Source organism: Dendrobates tinctorius, unplaced genomic scaffold (genome assembly GCF_039654945.1).
Source record: "Dendrobates tinctorius isolate UK_male_01 unplaced genomic scaffold, ASM3965494v1 ptg000297l, whole genome shotgun sequence".
Lineage (NCBI taxonomy): Eukaryota > Metazoa > Chordata > Amphibia > Anura > Dendrobatidae > Dendrobates > Dendrobates tinctorius.
The window spans coordinates 1,132,603-1,153,756 of record NW_027361964.1 but is presented as its reverse complement, the minus strand read 5'-3'; the positions used below and the strand labels follow the sequence as shown (position 1 = coordinate 1,153,756).

General features: G+C 42.4%; 1 protein-coding gene across 1 annotated transcript in view; it reads right to left on the bottom strand.

Annotated features, from left to right (window-relative positions):
- Nucleotides 1-578: 578 nt before the first annotated feature.
- The window catches only part of LOC141073128 (uncharacterized), a 47,471-nt gene continuing 26,895 nt past the window's right edge, over nucleotides 579-21,154 (bottom strand). The window contains exons 3-4 of the mRNA XM_073560486.1: nucleotides 8,930-9,003; nucleotides 579-2,045 (exon numbers count right to left, since the gene is read on the bottom strand). Coding sequence (XP_073416587.1) covers nucleotides 1,498-2,045; nucleotides 8,930-9,003 — 622 coding nt within the window. The 3' untranslated portion in view covers nucleotides 579-1,497. The remainder of the gene's footprint in view (nucleotides 2,046-8,929; nucleotides 9,004-21,154) is intronic.

The following is a 21,154-nucleotide window of genomic DNA, read 5'->3' as shown; positions in this document are numbered from 1 at the left end:
TGATCTTTCATTGCCTGGCCTTGGACCTCGTTCTAACCATCCGTCTTGTCTGTGTAACCCCTTCTGCTCTGATCCGCTATCCTCTTGGTGTTCTAACCTTGGAATGTTACCTGACCACGCTTTTGTCTCTTCCTTCTGTTTATGATGTACCTTCCTGGCCTCCGACCATGGACTCCTTGACCATTCTGACTAACGGCTTGGCCGTGAGAAGTGACTAGCATCACAGTTTGTAGTGACGTTGACTCTGGGATCCTTTTGATCTACATGTTGCTGCGACATTTGGTATTGGGTTAATCTGAAGTCACAGATTCCCTGGTTTTCACCCATACGGAGAGGTCAGTGTTACTGCAGATAATCACTAGGCTGAGTAAAATAATCTCTGAGCTCTAAAGCTTTTATATATTTGTCTGGTTAACCAATAAAGTTATCTCTTACACTATTGGATTCTTTTGTATTTTCTGATATGACAAATTATTTATCATCGTAATGAAGGAACAAAACAGATTTGGGCTGTGGAACGTCACCTTACATTCTGGACTTAGCAGAAACATTCAAACTCTCTTACAACAAAATACAAATTCGTGATTAATGATTTTATGGAAATAAATTGCTGAACAATGGTTCATTTTTGGTTCGAACCTTAATATTTAGTATTCACTGTCCAGTGAGCTGGTAATGATGTTCATTCTCCCCATACTCAGCCATTCTGGACTAATCTGTGGTGATATTAGAATCATAGAATGGTAGAGTTGGAAGGGACCTCTTGGGCCATCTGGTCCAACCCCCTGCTCAAAGCAGGATTCTCTAAATCATCCCAGTCAGATATCTGTCCAGCCTCTGTTTGAAGACTTCCATTGAAGGAGGTGAAGTCAAGAAGTCGATCACGTTGATGAGACCCGGACCCTTTTATTTTGTGTTTCTATCGATCACATCCCTAGGGTTATATACAGTTTATCACAGTGAATCGTTCGTGTTGTGATCGGAGATTTATAGGACATTTTCTGCTTTCCGTTGCTATGTGAGCAGGGACTTGTCATTAGGACTACATTAATCATAAAGATCAGTCATCATGGTGCCGAAAGACGCGGCTCTGGACGATCTCCGCCGCCTCCTATACTGGGGCAATGGTTTATAGTCGTATTACTGATTGGTAGAAAGAAAACAATTCCCCAAATGTGAATCATTTCAGAAACTCTGCAATTACGCTGAACGAGCAGCAAACACCGAGAAATGTCAGTTCTGAATTTAGAAGAGCATAGACAAGTGTCCATCTTCTGGTCCTGATATTTCCTGCCTGGATCATGAATATTATTTTTTGATGTTGGATTTTTTTTCTTTGTCTTTTTTCCTTGTTTTTTTTTTTTTTGTTGTATCTTAGAAGCGAAATAAACAAGCAGGAGATGCTGAGACATGTTGGCTCTGAATCTTGGAGAGTTGTGGGAACTGGAAAAGGTCTCCATCTTCTGCTCTTGATTCTTTATGTCTGGATCATGAAGATTATTTTCTTTTGAAAACATTCCAAGGATTTTTTTTTTCGTTTTTCTTATTCTGCTTTTCTGTCTGGTCCCTGGTTTCCTCCTCTCGTCTAGCTCGTTCAAGTTCCCTCTGCCATTGGAGCTCTTGCTGTTGCCTCTTGAATTCTTCATCCTGCTCTCGCTGTTGTTTCAGACTCTGTCTCTTCATCTCCTCTTCCTGTTGCTTATGTCTCTTCTCCTGTAGAGCTTGGTCTAAGGCCTTTTTCTTTTCCACTTTTCTCTGCTGTTCCTTCTTCTCACACTCATGGATGTAGTTAAGCACAAATTTCCTCCTCATCTTAATCTCCTCCGATGGATTTCGAGGTTGTTCCACCCGAAACTGAACGTCTCTAATGACTTCACACAAGAATTTCAGGACTTCTTCATGTTTTCCTCTGGTTTTCATGTGATCTTCTCTGGTGTAATTCTCAAATGAAAAGATCCTTTCCACTCCGATGTCCCTGAATATTCCTTCTGTTTCAGTTAGAGACCCCGCTGTCTTATGAGTGAGAACGACTATTGGGACGACTCCTGGAAGACAAGAGACACAAAGTGAGAAGAGATCCAGATTCGCCCTGAACTTCCTACTGCATTGCCAGTGGTGACACACTGAACATTTCACCTCTAGATGTGGCGTCACATATATTTCCAATACATTTCTAGCACGTTTAGAGCGCACGCTCGCGACCTGTAACGTGACGATTGGGCAGAGCACAGCAGATGAATTGTCCATGTTTCCTACTGCGTTCTTTAGACACTATAATTGGCATTCAGCGATTACTGTGCACAGTATGGACTGGCCCATCACCTATTATTATCTATAGGATAATAAACTGAGCATGCTCGGTGAGAGGAGGAGTCGGCATATTACAGCCACTTATTGGCAATGAAATAAGCTTCATAATGGAGGTTTTACTCTTTACTGTAATCCTCTCCTCTTACTATGAAGGTAATCCTGACGCCCCTCTTATGACTGCAGACAAATGATCCGTGCAGGGAAGATAGTGTCAGTCAATAAACCCCCCACAGCCGCCAACACACGGAAAATACATCTAAGAAAAGGGGCAAATGATGAATCAGGCAAAAACACAGAAACCATAAATCCCCCACAGCCGCCAACACACAGAAAATAGATCTAAGAAAAGGGGCAAATGATGAATCAGGCAAAAACACGGAAACCATAAACCCCCCACAGCCACCAACACATGGAAAATAGATCTAAGAAAAGGGTCAAATGATGAATCAGGGAAAACACGGAAACCATAAACCCCACACAGCCACCAACACATGGAAAATAGATCTAAGAAAAGGGTCAAATGATGAATCAGGCAAAAACACAGAAACCATAAACCCCCCACAGCCGCCAACACATGGAAAATAGATCTAAGAAAAGGGTCAAATGACGAATCAGGCAAAAACACGGAAACCATAAACCCCACACAGCCACCAACACACGGAAAATAGGTCTAAGAAAAGGGGCAAATGACGAATCAGGCAAAAACACAGAAACCATAAACCCCCCACAGCCACCAACACATGGAAAATAGATCTAAGAAAAGGGTCAAATGATGAATCAGGCAAAAACACGGAAGCCATAAACTCCCCACAGCCGCCAACACATGGAAAATAGGTCTAAGAAAAGGGACAAATGATGAATCAGGCAAAAACACAGAAACCATAAACCCCCCACAGCCGCCAACACATAGAAAATAGATCTAAGAAAAGGGGCAAATGATGAACTAGGCAAAAACACAGAAACCATAAACTCCCCACAGCCGCCAACACATGGAAAATAGATCTAAGAAAAGGGACAAATGATGAATCAGGCAAAAACACGGAAGCCATAAACTCCCCACAGCCGCCAACACACGGAAAATAGATCTAAGAAAAGGGACAAATGATGAATCAGGCAAAAACACAGAAACCATAAACCCCCCACAGCCACCAACACATGGAAAATAGATCTAAGAAAAGGGTCAAATGATGAATCAGGCAAAAACACGGAAGCCATAAACTCCCCACAGCCGCCAACACACGGAAAATAGATCTAAGAAAAGGGACAAATGATGAATCAGGCAAAAACACAGAAACCATAAACCCCCCACAGCCGCCAACACATAGAAAATAGATCTAAGAAAAGGGGCAAATGATGAACTAGGCAAAAACACAGAAACCATAAACTCCCCACAGCCGCCAACACATGGAAAATAGATCTAAGAAAAGGGACAAATGATGAATCAGGCAAAAATACAGAAACCATAAACCCCCCACAGCTGCCAACACATGGAAAATAGATCTAAGAAAAGGGGCAAATGATGAACTAGGCAAAAACACGGAAACCATAAACCCCCCACAGCCGCCAACACATGGAAAATAGATCTAAGAAAAGGGGCAAATGACGAATCAGGCAAAAATACAGAAACCATAAACCCCCCACAGCCGCCAACACATGGAAAATAGATCTAAGAAAAGGGACAATTGATGAATCAGGCAAAAACACAGAAACCATAAAACCCCCACAGCCGCCAACACATAGAAAATAGATCTAAGAAAAGGGGCAAATGATGAACTAGGCAAAAACACGGAAACCATAAACCCCCCACAGCCGCCAACACACGGAAAATAGATCTAAGAAAAGGGACAATTGATGAATCAGGCAAAAACACAGAAACCATAAACTCCCCACAGCCGCCAACACACGGAAAATAGATCTAAGAAAAGGGGCAAATGATGAATCAGGGAAAAACATGGAAACCATAAACCCCCCACAGCCGCCAACACACGGAAAATAGATCTAAGAAAAGGGGCAAACGATGAATCAGGGAAAAACACGGAAACCATAAACTCCCCACAGCCGCCAACACACGGAAAATAGATCTAAGAAAAGGGGCAAACGATGAATCAGGGAAAAACACGGAAACCATAAACCCCCCACAGCCGCCAACACATAGAAAATAGATCTAAGAAAAGGGGCAAATGATGAACTAGGCAAAAACACGGAAACCATAAACCCCCCACAGCCGCCAACACATGGAAAATAGATCTAAGAAAAGGGGCAAATGATGAACTAGGCAAAAACACAGAAACCATAAACCCCCCACAGCCGCCAACACATGGAAAATAGATCTAAGAAAAGGGGAAAATGATGAACTAGGCAAAAACACGGAAACCATAAACCCCCCACAGCCGCCAACACATGGAAAATAGATCTAAGAAAAGGGGCAAATGATGAACTAGGCAAAAACACAGAAACCATAAACCCCCCACAGCCGCCAACACATGGAAAATAGATCTAAGAAAAGGGGCAAATGATGAATCAGGCAAAAACACGGAAACCATAAACGCCCCCACAGCCGCCAACACATAGAAAATAGATCTAAGAAAAGGGGCAAATGATGAATCAGGCAAAAACACGGAAACCATAAACCCCCCTCAGCCGCCAACACATGGAAAATAGATCTAAGAAAAGGGGCAAATGATGAACTAGGCAAAAACATGGAAACCATAAACCCCCCACAGCCGCCAACACACGGAAAATAGATCTAAGAAAAGGGGCAAATGATGAACTAGGCAAAAACATGGAAACCATAAACCCCCCACTGCCGCCAACACACGGAAAATAGATCTAAGAAAAGGGGCAAATGATGAACTAGGCAAAAACATGGAAACCATAAACTCCCCACAGCCGCCAACACACGGAAAATAGATCTAAGAAAAGGGGCAAATGATGAACTAGGCAAAAACATGGAAACCATAAACCCCCCACTGCCGCCAACACACGGAAAATAGATCTAAGAAAAGGGGCAAATGATGAACTAGGCAAAAACATGGAAACCATAAACCCCCCACTGCCGCCAACACACGGAAAATAGATCTAAGAAAAGGGGCAAATGATGAACTAGGCAAAAACATGGAAACCATAAACTCCCCACAGCCGCCAACACACGGAAAATAGATCTAAGAAAAGGGGCAAACGATGAATCAGGGAAAAACACGGAAACCATAAACTCCCCACAGCCGCCAACACACGGAAAATAGATCTAAGAAAAGGGGCAAATGATGAATCAGGCAAAAACACGGAAACCATAAACCCCCCACAGCCGCCAACACACGGAAAATAGATCTAAGAAAAGGGGCAAACGATGAATCAGGGAAAAACATGGAAACCATAAACCCCCCACAGCCGCCAACACACGGAAAATAGATCTAAGAAAAGGGGCAAATGATGAATCAGGGAAAAACATGGAAACCATAAACCCCCCACAGCCGCCAACACACGGAAAATAGATCTAAGAAAAGGGGCAAACGATGAATCAGGGAAAAACACGGAAACCATAAACTCCCCACAGCCGCCAACACACGGAAAATAGATCTAAGAAAAGGGGCAAACGATGAATCAGGGAAAAACACGGAAACCATAAACTCCCCACAGCCGCCAACACACGGAAAATAGATCTAAGAAAAGGGGCAAACGATGAATCAGGGAAAAACACGGAAACCATAAACCCCCCACAGCCGCCAACACACGGAAAATAGATCTAAGAAAAGGGGCAAACGATGAATCAGGGAAAAACACGGAAACCATAAACTCCCCACAGATGCCAACACACGGAAAATAGATCTAAAAAAGGCGCAAATGATGAATCAGGGAAAAACATGGAAACCATGCACCCCCCACATCCGCCAATACATAGAAGATAGATTTAAAAAAAGGGGCAATGATGAATCAGGCAAAAACATGAAAACCATAAACCCCCCACAGATGCCAACACACAGAAGATAGATCTAAAAAAAGGGGCAAATGATGAATCAGGGAAAAACACAAACTATAAACCCGCCACAGCCGCCAACACATGGAAAATAGATCTAAAAAATGGGCAAATGATGAATCAGGGAAAAACACAGAAACTATAAACCCCCCACAGCCGCCAACACACAGAAAATAGATCTAAGTAAAGGGGCAAATGATGAATCAGGCAAAAACATAAGGAAACCATAAACCCCCCACAGCCACCAACACATAGAAAATAGATTTAAAAAAGGGGCAAATGAAAAGTTTAATTTAGGGTAAACGAAAAAGTTGTAAAACACCAAAAACTTGGCAAAATAGCAGACACAAATGCAATAATGTACTGTGCCTTGGGTGCCATAATTTCTATATCCAGTGGTCCATCTAGATCAGCTTTAAAGCTACTTTGTCAGTAGGATTTCACCCCACAAGCTATTTCTATGCACATGTGGCTCTTACAAAGACTAGTCCAGTGATCCTTTTACATGGCCGGTCGGTTCCTTCATTACTGAGAAATCAGAGTTTTTATTGATATGGAAATAAGACTGAAGAGCTATGGTAGATCTGAAGCCTCAGTCACTCCAGCTCTATCTCCCGCCCAGTGCCGCCTCCTCCTGCTTGACTGACAGCTCCTTTATCTTAAAGCAGAACCGTCATTAACATTTTTATTTCATAATTGAAAAATTTGGAACTTTGTAACAGATCTTATCCAAGAAGTCTGCTTCTTTCTCCTCTTCGACTCTTTCATTTTCAAAATTCTCTGTTCTCGGGTAAAATCTGTATTCAGTGAAGGCAGATTGTTACATTACTGAGATCTGGGATGACGGGAGCTGCTGATGAGATTCTGACATCAGGAAGGGCTGACGGCTGCGGGTGATGGACGTGGCTGACGGTGCATGAAGGTCTGCACTGATCCACGTCTGATTCATTGCAGCAAACATTAGGTGTTCACGTTTATAGTGGATAGCGCGGTCCACTCTGGTGTGGAAAATCCACCGGCTTGATGAAGCCCCTCTGTGATACCACAGGCTGGACATGACAGTGCACCCATAGCTAACTGGGCCAGTCCTTGCCACTGGACCAAGTTTTTGACCCAGAAATCCATGGAATTGAGTCTCAGGATATCTTCCTGAGCTCTGTTGGCTGCTGTGCATTAGTTCTTGCAGCGGCAAATAAGCCACTTGGTCCATCATGGCCGTCATGTCAACTAATTTGTGCTGCTGCCCAGGATATGCGTGAAATGCTTAATCTTGTGACTAAAAAATGCACTTATAGAAAACAAATTAGTTTTCAAAATTTTAAGCAAATGAGCACTTTCCCTTTCTGCCCTGCCCAGGGGCCGAACACTCATGGAAGGAAACGCACAGCGGTCACCAGGTCCTCCATGCGGTCTCCAACCAACCACTGTCACCAATTATGGAGCTCATGTTTCCCTGTCTGTATGACAAATCCCCCACTGGAAAAAAATTATCTTTTTTGATAAAAATTGCATTCCTTGCACAATCTTTTTTGTGAAAGGGGGAATCAATTTCTTTGAAAATGCAACACAAAATGCCTCAAAATCCAGAGATTTAACTGTGACTGTCTACCTCACAAAGTGTGCGTGTCACAAGCACTTTATTTTCCCACACCTACACACTGGTTAGATTTTACATCTGAACACCACAGCAATGCAGCGTCACACTGCAGGTGCTGGCTTTATGTATGGCTACCTACCGAGCATTTCTTCTTCTATTAGTTTTATGAAGAGGGTTACATTTTATTAACGGAAAAAAGGGAAAAAAGCAGACATTGTAGGAAAGCTGGGAAGGACAGGGATGAATTAGCAGCTCTGCAGGGTTTGATTAGAGGCACCTGTCTAGTTTGTCTAGAACCAGGAAATAAGGTCATGTAGTGTCAGTCTGCTGGGGAATGGGGCGCAGAGTGTTGGTGAAGTGACCAGCGAATGTGGCTTGTACCTGCAGGAAGAAAAGTCCTCTGGTGTTGGCAGTCCCAGCCAGAAGGTGAAAGAGAGGACAGCAATCTGGTGATTTGTTCAGGTGAACATCATGGACCTTTTTGCTGCTGAATGATCTGGTTATTTGCTGTGACCTTTGTGCCCAGGAGAGGATGTTTTGTTTTCGATCCCTTGGTGTCTTATAAAAGCAATTCACCTGCACGTTTGGACCAAACTGCGTGTGTGAACGCTCCATACTGCAGAGGGTGAACCCCTTCACTAGTTAATCGCACATATCTGATATTTCACAGCTCTGCTACTTGCCCAATCTGACAGCACAGCATGCCACATCTCTGCAGAGCCCTATTCCCACATTCTGCTTTCTGTACTTGTAACTCCCTACATTGCTTGCTACATCTCCTTTACAAAGGCTTGAATAGTAGGGGGTCAAAGAGATTGTCAAAAGTTAATGGTAGGGTGTGCAAAATGTGTAGCAAAAGAAAAGATTGTAATGGGTGGGGAAGGGTTAAAAAACATCACAACTAATGGTGTCGGTGCTGCTGGCAACAGAACCACCACCATGATCCCCGTCACAAGCAGGAGGCAGCGGATAGAACTGGACATACACCTGCATAGGGGAATAAGGTCCTGGAGATTGTTACAATGTGCAGAAATTACACAGAAATATACCTGTCAGCATCTTTGCAGAGTCCAGTAAGGTTTTTAGTTCTTCCCTTTCTTCTTTTGGGATTACTTTTCTTACACTGAAAAGGATAAAAACAATAAAAAACAATCTGAAAATTAGCCCAAAATAGGAGAAAAAGGCGAGTATCAAAGTAACAACAAACTGGTGATTCCACAATAAAAGTAAGAAAGGAACAAAAACACAAAATTCTTGTACATTCACCCAATAACAATAACCCATGGACCAGGAACAATAATACAGTAGTTACCATCACTAATCCAAATATAGCAAAGTATCTTACATCCCTCCAACGAATTACTGCTCATATGTTCAAGAATATAAGTGTTATAATCCTGGCCCCTACTAGTGATGAGCATGAGGGTGCTCAGGTACACATCTAGTATCGCCCGTGCTCGAGTCACCGCCTCTCTTCTTTGCAGATTTTAGACAGCCATAAACTTGTGGGGATTACCTGCCATATACAGTAATGCCGAAGCCATGGCTGATCACTATCCTCTTCATTCAAGAAAACTACTATAATACTGCCCCTATATACAAGAATATAACTACTATAATACTGCCCCTATATACAAGAATATAACTACTATAATACTGCCCCCTATGTACAAGAATATAACTACTATAATACTGCCCCTATGTACAATAATATAACTACTATAATACTGCTCCTATATACAGGAATATAACTACTATAATACTGCCCCCTATGTTCAAGAATATAACTACTATAATACTGCTCCTGTGTACAAGAATATAACTACTATAATACTGCTCCTATGTACAAGAATATAACTACTATAATACTGCCCCTATGTACAATAATATAACTACTATAATACTGCTCCTATGTACAAGAATATAACTACTATAATACTGCTCCTATGTACAAGAATATAACTACTATAATACTGCTCCCTATGTACAAGGATATAACTACTATAATACTGCTCCCTATGTACAAGAATATAACTACTATACTACTGCCCCTATGTACAATAATATAACTACTATAATACTGCTCCTATGTACAAGAATATAACTACTATAATACTGCCCCTATGTACAATAATATAACTACTATAATACTGCTCCTATGTACAAGAATATAACTACTATAATACTGCTCCTATGTACAAGAATATAACTACTATAATACTGCCCCCTATGTACAAGAATATAACTACTATAATACTGACCCTATGTACAATAATATAACTACTATAATACTGCTCCTATGTACAGGAATATAGCTACTATAATACTGCCCCTATGTACAAGAATATAACTACTATAATACTGCCCCTATGTACAATAATATAACTACTATAATACTGCTCCTATGTACAGGAATATAACTACTATAATACTGCCCCCTATGTTCAAGAATATAACTACTATAATACTGCCCCTATGTACAAGAATATAACTACTATAATACTGCTCCTATGTACAAGAATATAACTACTATAATACTGCCCCTATGTACAATAATATAACTACTATAATACTGCTCCTATGTACAGGAATATAACTACTATAATACTGCCCCCTATGTTCAAGAATATAACTACTATAATACTGCCCCTATGTACAAGAATATAACTACTATAATACTGCCCCTATGTACAATAATATAACTACTATAATACTGCTCCTATGTACAAGAATATAACTACTATAATACTGCCCCTATGCACAAGAATATAACTACTCTAATACTGTCCCCTATGTACAAGAATATAACTACTATAATACTGCCCCCTATGTACAAGAATATAACTACTATAAGGCTGTGTGCACACGCTGCGGATTTTGCTGCGGTTCCGCAGCGGTTTTGGCCGCTGCGGACCCGCAGCAGTTTTTGCTGCGGTGTACAGTACAATGATTCCCTATGGGAATCAAAAACCGCAGTGCAGACGGTGCGGAATTTTCCGCGCGGATTATCTGCGGTTTTCAATCCGCAGAAAGAATTGACATGTCAATTCTTTCTGCGGATTCTCCTGCGGTTTGCCATCTCCTCCATTGAGGAGATGAAAAACCGCAGGGCAAAACCGCAGAGCAATCCGCAGGTAAAACCGCAGGTCTTTTGACCTGCGGTTTCACCTGCGGATTGTACAAAATCCGCGCGGATGAATCCGCACCTTTTCCGCAGCGTGTGCACACAGCCTAATACTGCTCCTATGTACAAGAATATAACTGCTATAATACTGCCCCTATGTACAAGACTATAACTACTATAATACTGCCCCCTATGTACAAGAATATACCTACTATAATACTGCTCCCTATGTACAAGAATATAACTACTATAATACTGCCCCTATGTACAAGAATATAACTACTATAATACTGCCCCTATGTACAAGAATATAGCTACTATAATACTGCCTCCTATCTACAAGAATATACCTACTATAATACTGCTCCCTATGTACAAGAATATAACTACTATAATACTGCCCCTATGTACAAGAATATAGCTACTATAATACTGCCTCCTATCTACAAGAATATAACTACTATAATACTGCTCCCTATGTACAAGCATATAACTACTATAATACTGCCCCTATGTACAAGAATATAGCTACTATAATACTGCCCCCTATGTACAAGAATATAACTACTATAATACTGCCCCTATGTACAAGAATAAAGCTACTATAATACTGCCCCCTATGTACAAGAATATAACTACTATAATACTGCTCCCTATGTACAAGAATATAACTACTATAATACTGCTCCCTATGTACAAGAATATAACTACTATAATACTGCTCCCTATGTACAAGAATATAACTACTATAATACTGCTCCTATGTACAAGAATATAACTGCTATAATACTGCCCCTATGTACAAGACTATAACTACTATAATACTGCCCCCTATGTACAAGAATATACCTACTATAATACTGCTCCCTATGTACAAGAATATAACTACTATAATACTGCCCCTATGTACAAGAATATAACTACTATAATACTGCCCCTATGTACAAGAATATAGCTACTATAATACTGCCTCCTATGTACAAGAATATAACTACTATAATACTGCTCCCTATGTACAAGCATATAACTACTATAATACTGCCCCTATGTACAAGAATATAGCTACTATAATACTGCCCCCTATGTACAAGAATATAACTACTATAATACTGCCCCTATGTACAAGAATAAAGCTACTATAATACTGCCCCCTATGTACAAGAATATAACTACTATAATACTGCTCCCTATGTACAAGAATATAACTACTATGATATTGCTCCCTATGTACAAGAATATAACTACTATAATACTGCTCCCTATGTACAAGAATATAACTGCTATAATACTGCCCCTATGTACAAGAATATACCTACTATAATACTGCCCCTATGTACAAGAATATAACTACTATAATACTGCTCCTATGTACAAGAATATAACTACTATAATACTGCTCCCTATGTACAAGAATATAACTACTATAATACTGCCCCTATGTACAAGAATATAACTACTATGATATTGCTCCCTATGTACAAGAATATAACTACTATAATACTGCCCCCATGTACAAGAATATAACTACTATAATACTGCCCCTATGTACAAGAATATAACTACTATAATACTGCTCCTATGTACAAGAATAAAGCTACTATAATACTGCCCCCTATGTACAAGAATATAACTACTATAATACTGCTCCCTATGTACAAGAATATAACTACTATGATATTGCTCCCTATGTACAAGAATATAACTACTATAATACTGCTCCCTATGTACAAGAATATAACTGCTATAATACTGCCCCTATGTACAAGAATATACCTACTATAATACTGCCCCTATGTACAAGAATATAACTGCTATAATACTGCTCCTATGTACAAGAATATAACTACTATAATACTGCTCCCTATGTACAAGAATATAACTACTATAATACTGCCCCTATGTACAAGAATATAACTACTATAATACTGCACCCTATGTACAAGAATATAACTACTATAATACTGCTCCTATGTACAAGAATATAACTACTATAATACTGCCCCTATGTACAAGAATATAACTACTATAATATTGCCTCCTAGCTGTGAGGTTGTGTGTCTGTGGTTCTCCTCATGTCTGGAGCAAGCCCAGGGAGGGGCCACCCTGGGCAGGGAAGCTCCCCAAGCAAGGCCCTGGCTTCCAGGCCTACACTGGGAGGAAACTCCCAACCTTCTCATGTGGATGGAAATCCCAGAGTTGCCTCTGCAGGAAATAAACCTCAGAATGGAAGTCCCAGCAGTGTGGAGAAAGATCCTGTGTTGAAGTTCAGCACAGGAAAGAAACAGGAGAACGTTTTGTCTGTGTGCAAGGATGTTTCTGTTAAACAGTCGGCCGGTCAAGGCAAACAGTGTCCAGAGCCTGGAAGGAAATCCCAGAAGGCATCTTCTGCTGAGAACCTGAGTGCTGGAGGGCAGGTGGCTGCACAGAAGGTGAGGCAGAGTCCATCACCAGCTTCAGGTGTGCAGCTCACTCCAGGCAGACAGAGACGGACATCTCTGGAGAAGCAAACACTCCAGGAGAACCTTCAGCTGGGACATGTGGTGACCAGCATGGCGAGCTCTGGACGCACGAGGTTGCAGTCTGGTGGCAGCGGTAAAAGTGTTATGGAGGCTGGAGTCACAAAACCAGCGACATTAAAAACCAACGTGTCAACCCCTAAAGCAAGACCCCAGAGGGAGCCGCCGCGAGCCCCGGAGCTACAGCTGGCAGAGGAGATACCAGGACTGGTCAGGAGGATGGGTGAGTTGCAGCAGCAGAGGAATCTTCTGCAAATGGAAATTGACTGTATTTACAAGTTGAAGGCTGCGAATCCTGGGGATCACTCTGTATATGACCAGAGACTGAATGCACTGGGGGTAGAGCTGGCGACTGTGGTGCGGGACATGGACTGTGTGCTGGCGAGGATGGGGCCCCTGGCAGAGACATTTAGGAACCAGGAGCGGTTTAGGTCCTGCACGCAGGACTCTGCTGGTTCCCGCACAGACATTGTCCCAGGTGGGACCCGGCAGCAGGAACGGCCGGTGCTGCAGCCCGCTAGCTTCTGTTTTAAGGAGGGTCAGATACTGCACCAGCAGCCGCAACTACCTGCGGCAGACCCCAAGCAGGAGCAAGAGGCTCAGATCCCAGCGGTACCACAAGTCCCAGCATGCCCAGCACAACAGCAAGACAGTGGACATGAGACTGCATCTACTGTTGGAGCCCAGGAGAGCACTAATTCTGGGGATATTGATACTGTTCATGTGGGGTTGGGGGCTGAAGGGGGTACAGAGACTGTGGTGGATATTGCGCATCCTGATGACACTATTGAGATTGATGATGATGATGATAATAATGTGCAAAATGTCTGTGATTTCCCCCCTTTGGTTTCCAGCACACAAGGTGCAACAGGCCCCTCCGCTGCAGACCCTCGCCCTTTCAGTCAGCCCAGTGCGGCCCCACAGGTCCCTCCCAGTAATGTTTGGAGCCGCGGCGCTCCATCCTTTACCTCCAGCGCCAATTACACTGGGCAGGCTTTCAAAAGGAGGAATGTGGTGCGGTTCAGGCACAGAGGTGCCAAGGAGGATCTGCCGGACAGGAGGCTGGTGGTCAGGGAGCTTCTGTGCCGCCAGATGGGGTTTGCGCCGGTTAATATCTTGGCGGTCATCAATCTGCCAGACAGACAGGGCTATGATATCAGCTTTAAGCTTATGTCTGATCTGGACAGATTCTGGGCCAATTTCCCCAAGTTCAGGGACGCTGATGGCTGGAATAAGTTCAGCTTCATTCCAATATCTAAGCCAGATACTGCCACGGTTAACATCATCTTTTGGAATGAGGCTGTTCCCCCGCAGGACATTGTGGTGTGGCTCCGGAGGCATTGTGACCTTGTCTCCGACCTCACCAAAAACAGGGATGAGGACGGTATATGGACTGGTGGATGGAAGGTGCTGGTGAAACTGCACCAGCACAACAATATCACGGCTCACTTACCCAACTCCTTCTTTACCGGGAGGGAGAAGGGGGTTTGCTTCTACCCTGGGCAGCCACGAAAGTGTTTTAAGTGTGGTAAAGTGGGTCACCTGGCAAACACCTGTACCGTGGTAAAGTGCAGCCTGTGCGGGGAAGTCGGCCACTTAGCGGCAGATTGCCAGAACATCAAGTGCAATCTCTGTGGGGAGATCGGCCACCCTCACAGGGACTGTCCTGATGCCTGGCACAATATATGCAAGCTCCTTCCTGATGAGGAGTTAGTGACAGGGACAGAGACTCAGGAGGAGGAGGCTTTAATGTCAGGGACAGTACTGACCAGGTCAGAGGTCCACCAGGGGTCCGCTCAGGTAACATCAGAGCAGCTTTGTACAGAGGGGAGCATGGAGGTCGTCCCTCAGGTCCAGCAGCCACATGTAGCCACTTCAGTATCACCATCTCTAGCTGAAGAAAGTGGCTGTAATCAGATAAAAAGGAAAAAAAAGGACAAGGCCTCCCGTAAACCTGAGGCGGAGTATGTCACTTGCCAGGGTGGCAGGAAAAAAGTCCAGAGTTCAGCAGGTGTGATGGTCGTGTCCAATAAGTTTGATGTTTTGTCTGAGTCTGATGGGGACTTGGAGGAAGAGATAAAAAGAATAGAGACTGAGTATGACAGGGACATAGCGGACGATCCCCCTACAAAACGGAAGCCCGTACCTGCTGACACTCAGATACAGTCTGACATGGAGACCGGTGGTAGTCAGAACATCTGTGATTCAGACTTATGATGGCGGCTTTTACATCTCTGCTCCTCTGTTGTGGTATTGTGATGGCAGACTTCTCATTAAAAGTAACATCCAGTAATGTGAACAGCATTAAGGTGAGGAGGACGAGGCACGCTGTCTATGACCATCTCCGATACCTGGACGCAGATGTCCTCTTTCTGCAGGAGACGAGGCTGACGACTCAGGGGCTCATGAGGGAGGCTGAGAGGGAATGGCGGTCTGGTCCCTCTTTTTGGTCACTGGCTGTGGAGTCGTACGCCGGGGTCGCCATTCTGTTTAACACCAGGGATGTGACAGTACATAGGATGACGGAGGTGGTTATGGGAAGGTGTCTGGTCCTGGAAGTCACTGTCCATGGGAGGCGACTTAGGCTTATTAACATCTATGGGCCACAGACGGTGACTGACAGGATACAGTTATTTAATGATGTCAAGCCTTATCTGTTCACCTCTCTTCCAGTGATAATGGTGGGGGACTTTAATGCCATACTGACATCTGGTGACAGCTCCTCAGGTAGAACCGTGACGAGGGATGGTAGGATCTTGAATAACGTAGTCCTGCAGGCCGGATTAGGGGACGTCTTTAAACGGGGAGGTCGAAAGCCAAAATTAACCTATTCCTGTTCCAATAGAGGCAGTAGAATAGATCTGGCTTTTGTAAGTCCCATGGAAGTCATTGGTGCCATGAGTGAGAGAGTCGTCCCATACTCAGACCATCTTGCCCTATATTTCTGCCTGGGGGCCACTAAGCGAGCTGATGTTGGTAGGGGGTTATGGAGACTCAATTCCAGCCTCCTCCATGATGTCTCTGTCCAGAGTTGTGTCCACTCCCTTTTGCAGGGTAATCTACAGAGAGTGGACTTCTATGACAACATGGCCGACTGGTGGGAGGACGTCAAGGATGATATCAGATACCTCTTGAAGAGACTGTCAGTTAAGAAGGGCAGGAGTAAGTATAGCCAGTACCTAAGGCTGCGCAAAGAATTGGAGTCACTCTATTCGGAGGGTGGGGGTAACAAAGAGAAGATCGACCGGTTGAAATCTGAGATAAGGCAGTATCAGTACAGCAGGTATACCTCCTTGGTTCTTGAAGGGGATTATGGGGTCTTAGGGGCACCTGATCCCATTGAGAATTGCCGGGAGCGGGTGGCCAATAAATTGGTCACAGGTCTCATTGACTCCCAGGGTGTATTGCAGGAATCTCGGGAGGGTATCCTGGGGGTTGTGAAATCTTATTATACTGACTTGTTTCAGAGGAAGGCTTTGGATAAACATAAAATGACTCAATTCTTGGAGGCAACTCCAACGCCTGATACTAATGATCTGGACTTTTCTCCTTTGACAGCAGAATTAATGGTGGAGGAGGTTAAGGAGGCCATTGATAAGTTACATCTGAAGAAGGCACCAGGTCCGGATGGTATAACAGCAGAATTTTATAAGAAATTCAGAGACCTCCTGGCTCCAATTCTTGTGGATGTTTACAAAAATTGTCTAGAAAATCACCTGATACCTCCATCCATGAGAGTGTCCTCATTAATTCTGCTGTCTAAAGGTAAGGAGCCGAGCGACATCAAGAACTGGAGGCCAATTGCCCTCTTGAATGTTGACAGGAAGATTCTGGCGAAGATCCTGTTTTCTAGGTTAGTCTGTTTGTCCCCGGCACTGTTGGTAGCCTCTCAGTTTGGCACGGTAAAAGGGCGGAACATCTCTGGAGCGGTCATCTCTATACGGGAGATGTTTGAGAGATGTAAAGCTCTGCGGTGTGGGAGATATGTTGTCAGTCTGGACCAGGCTAAAGCCTTTGACAGAGTTGATCATGATTATCTGTGGGCCACTTTGTCAAAGTACGGTATTCCAGGACAATTTGTGGATTGGCTGAAGATTTTGTACAGAGAGGCGATGAGCTTTCCTCTGATTAATGGTTGGCAGGGTGGCACTTTTGGAGTTGAGGCGGGGGTGAGACAGGGCTGCCCGCTGAGTCCACTCCTGTATGTTTTTGCCATAGACCCATTTCTGAGGTCACTGCAGGAGTGTAACTTTTGGGGGGTGCCGGTCCCTCACTGCTTGCCTCTGAAGGTGGTTGCCTACGCGGATGATGTGACGCTGGTGATATCTAATCCTCATGAGGTGCAGATGTTGTCTGCGGCCATCAGAAGTTACTCAGAGGCCTCCGGGTCTCTGGTCAACCTTGAGAAGAGTCAAGCTCTGTGGACATTGCAATCTGACCCAGACTTTGATCTGCCGCAGTTTGTTAAGGCCTCCACCCATATTAAGATCTTAGGGGTGAAATTTGGGAGGGAAGATAATGCCAGCCTAAATTGGGAGGAAAAATTGGAGACCGGAAATGCAAAGGTTCAGCGATGGAAGAACTGGAGGCTGACTTACAGAGAAAGGGTTGCTATGTTGAAGACGTACCTGGTCCCCGTCTTCTTGTATGTCTCTGTCGTTTTTCCTTTGCCAGAATCCTTCTCGGCAAGGCTCCTCAGCCTGTTCTTCTTCCAGCTCTTGTGGGGGAACAGGATGAACCTGATAAAGAGGGGAATAACGTACCTACGGCGGAGTGAGGGCGGGCTGGATATGTTAAATCCAAGGGTTTTCTTTGACTCCTTGTTTCTGAAAGTAAATTTTGGGAGCATGGATTCAAACAGTAGCTCCCTGTGGGCGAATAGTATCAGGTATTGGATATTGCCTTTTGCGGAATCTTGGGTGCGAGGCGGCAGTCTCAAGAGGAGGAGATGGACAGGTGATCACCTCCCCCAGTATCTGGAATATGGTCTGAAGTGTGTCAGGAAGTGGGGACTGGAGAAATCTTACATTGAGAGTAATACGAGGAAAGATCTGTGTGCTCATATATGTAGGACTTTCTTCTACTCTCCACTGGCCCTAAGAGATTGTGCCACCAGGACCCTTCAGGACAGTCTCCGATTCCTCAACGGGAGGCGACTTCCAGCAAAGTTTTTTGACATTGCTTGGCTGTCGCTACATGGGAAGCTCTTTGTGAGGGGGGACTTAAAATATTTAAGTGTTTCGGATCGGAACTGTCCCCTTGGTTGTCAGCAGGAGGAAACCATGGAGCATTTTATTTGTGATTGCTGGGGAGGTAGGGAAATATGGACGGAAGTATCGACCAAGCTGAAAATCCCCAGACTGCTGTCCCTGAATTACCCTGACATTATCTATGGAGTCCCATCCACTGACGGTAACATCGACAGGGGGACAATGTACTTGATCATTACCACCATTAAGTATTACCACTGGCACATGAGAACCCGAGTGTCCCTCCACAGCGAGCCCTTCTATCCCGTCACCGCAGCCACAAAGATACTGTCCGAGCTCAGATGGATAAGAGCGATAGAGATAAAGAAAAGTCAGAGTAATGAGAAACTATGGAGGAATGTGTCTGTGGGATAATAACATGATCGTGTTACTAAAAGTGTTTATTTCATATTCTTCCTTCCACAGGAGTGAACTCTAAGTTACCTTTATTCCTAATGTATTAATTTAGTTCTATAATTATTGTCTGATGCATTCATGAGAATTTGTGTTTTGTATTAAGGAAGAATTCTGTTTATTTTAATTGTATTTGTGGGTTTTATACAATAAAAATTGCCCCCTATGTACAAGAATATAACTACTATAATACTGCCCCTATGTACAAGAATATAACTACTATAATACTGCCCCTATGTACAAGAATATAACTACTATAATACTGCTCCTATGTACAAGAATATAACTACTATAATACTGCTCTTATGTACAAGAATATAACTACTATAATACTGCCCCAATGTACAAGAATATAACTACTATAATACTGTTCCTATGTACAAGAATATAACTACTATAATACTGCTCCTGTGTACAAGAATATAACTACTTTAATACTGCCCCTATGTACAAGAATATAACTACTATAATACTGCTCCTATGTACAAGAATATAACTACTATAATACTGTTCCTATGTACAAGAATATAACTACTATAATACTGCTCCTGTGTACAAGAATATAACTACTATAATACTGTTCCTATGTACAAGAATATAACTACTATAATACTGCTCCTGTGTACAAGAATATAACTACTTTAATACTGCCCCTATGTACAAGAATATAACTACTTTAATACTGCTCCTATGTACAAGAATATAACTACTATAATACTGCTCCTATGTACAAGAATATAACTACTATAATACTGCTCCCTATGTACAAGAATATAACTACTATAATACTGCTCCTATGTACAAGAATATAACTACTATAATACTGCCCCTATGTACAAGAATATAACTACTATAATACTGTTCCTATGTACAAGAATATAACTACTATAATACTGCCCCTATGTACAAGAATATAACTACTATAATACTGCTCCTATGTACAAGAATATAACTACTATAATACTGCTCCTATGTACAAGAATATAACTACTATAATACTGCTCCCTATGTACAAGAATATAACTACTATAATACTGCTCCTATGTACAAGAATATAACTACTATAATACTGCTCCTGTGTACAAGAATATAACTACTATAATACTGCCCCTATGTACAAGAATATAACTACTATAATACTGTTCCTATGTACAAGAATATAACTACTATAATACTGTTCCTATGTACAAGAATATAACTACTATAATACTGCTCCTGTGTACAAGAATATAACTACTTTAATACTGCCCCTATGTACAAGAATATAACTACTTTAATACTGCTCCTATGTACAAGAATATAACTACTATAATACTGCTCCTATGTACAAGAATATAACTACTATAATACTGCTCCCTATGTACAAGAATATAACTACTATAATACTGCTCCTATGTACAAGAATATAACTACTATAATACTGCTCCCTATGTACAAGAATATAACTACTATAATACTGCTCCTATGTACAAGAATATAACTACTATAATACTGCTCCTATGTGCAAGAATATAACTACTATAATACTACCCCCTATGCACAAGAATATAACTACTATAATACTGCCCCCTATGTACAAGAATATAACTACTATAATACTGCCCCTATGTACAAGAATATAACTACTATAATACTGCCCCTATGTACAAGAATATAACTACTTTAATACTGCCCCCTATGTACAAGAATATAACTACTATAATACTGCCCCCTATGTACAAGAATATAACTACTATAATACTGCCCCTATGTACAAGAATATAACTACTATAATACTGCACCTATGTACAAGAATATAACTACTTTAATACTGCCCCTATGTACAAGAATATAACTACTTTAATACTGCTCCTATGTACAAGAATATAACTACTATAATACTGCCCCTATGTACAAGAATATAACTACTATAATACTACCCCCTATGCACAAGAATATAACTACTATAATACTGCCCCCTATGTACAAGAA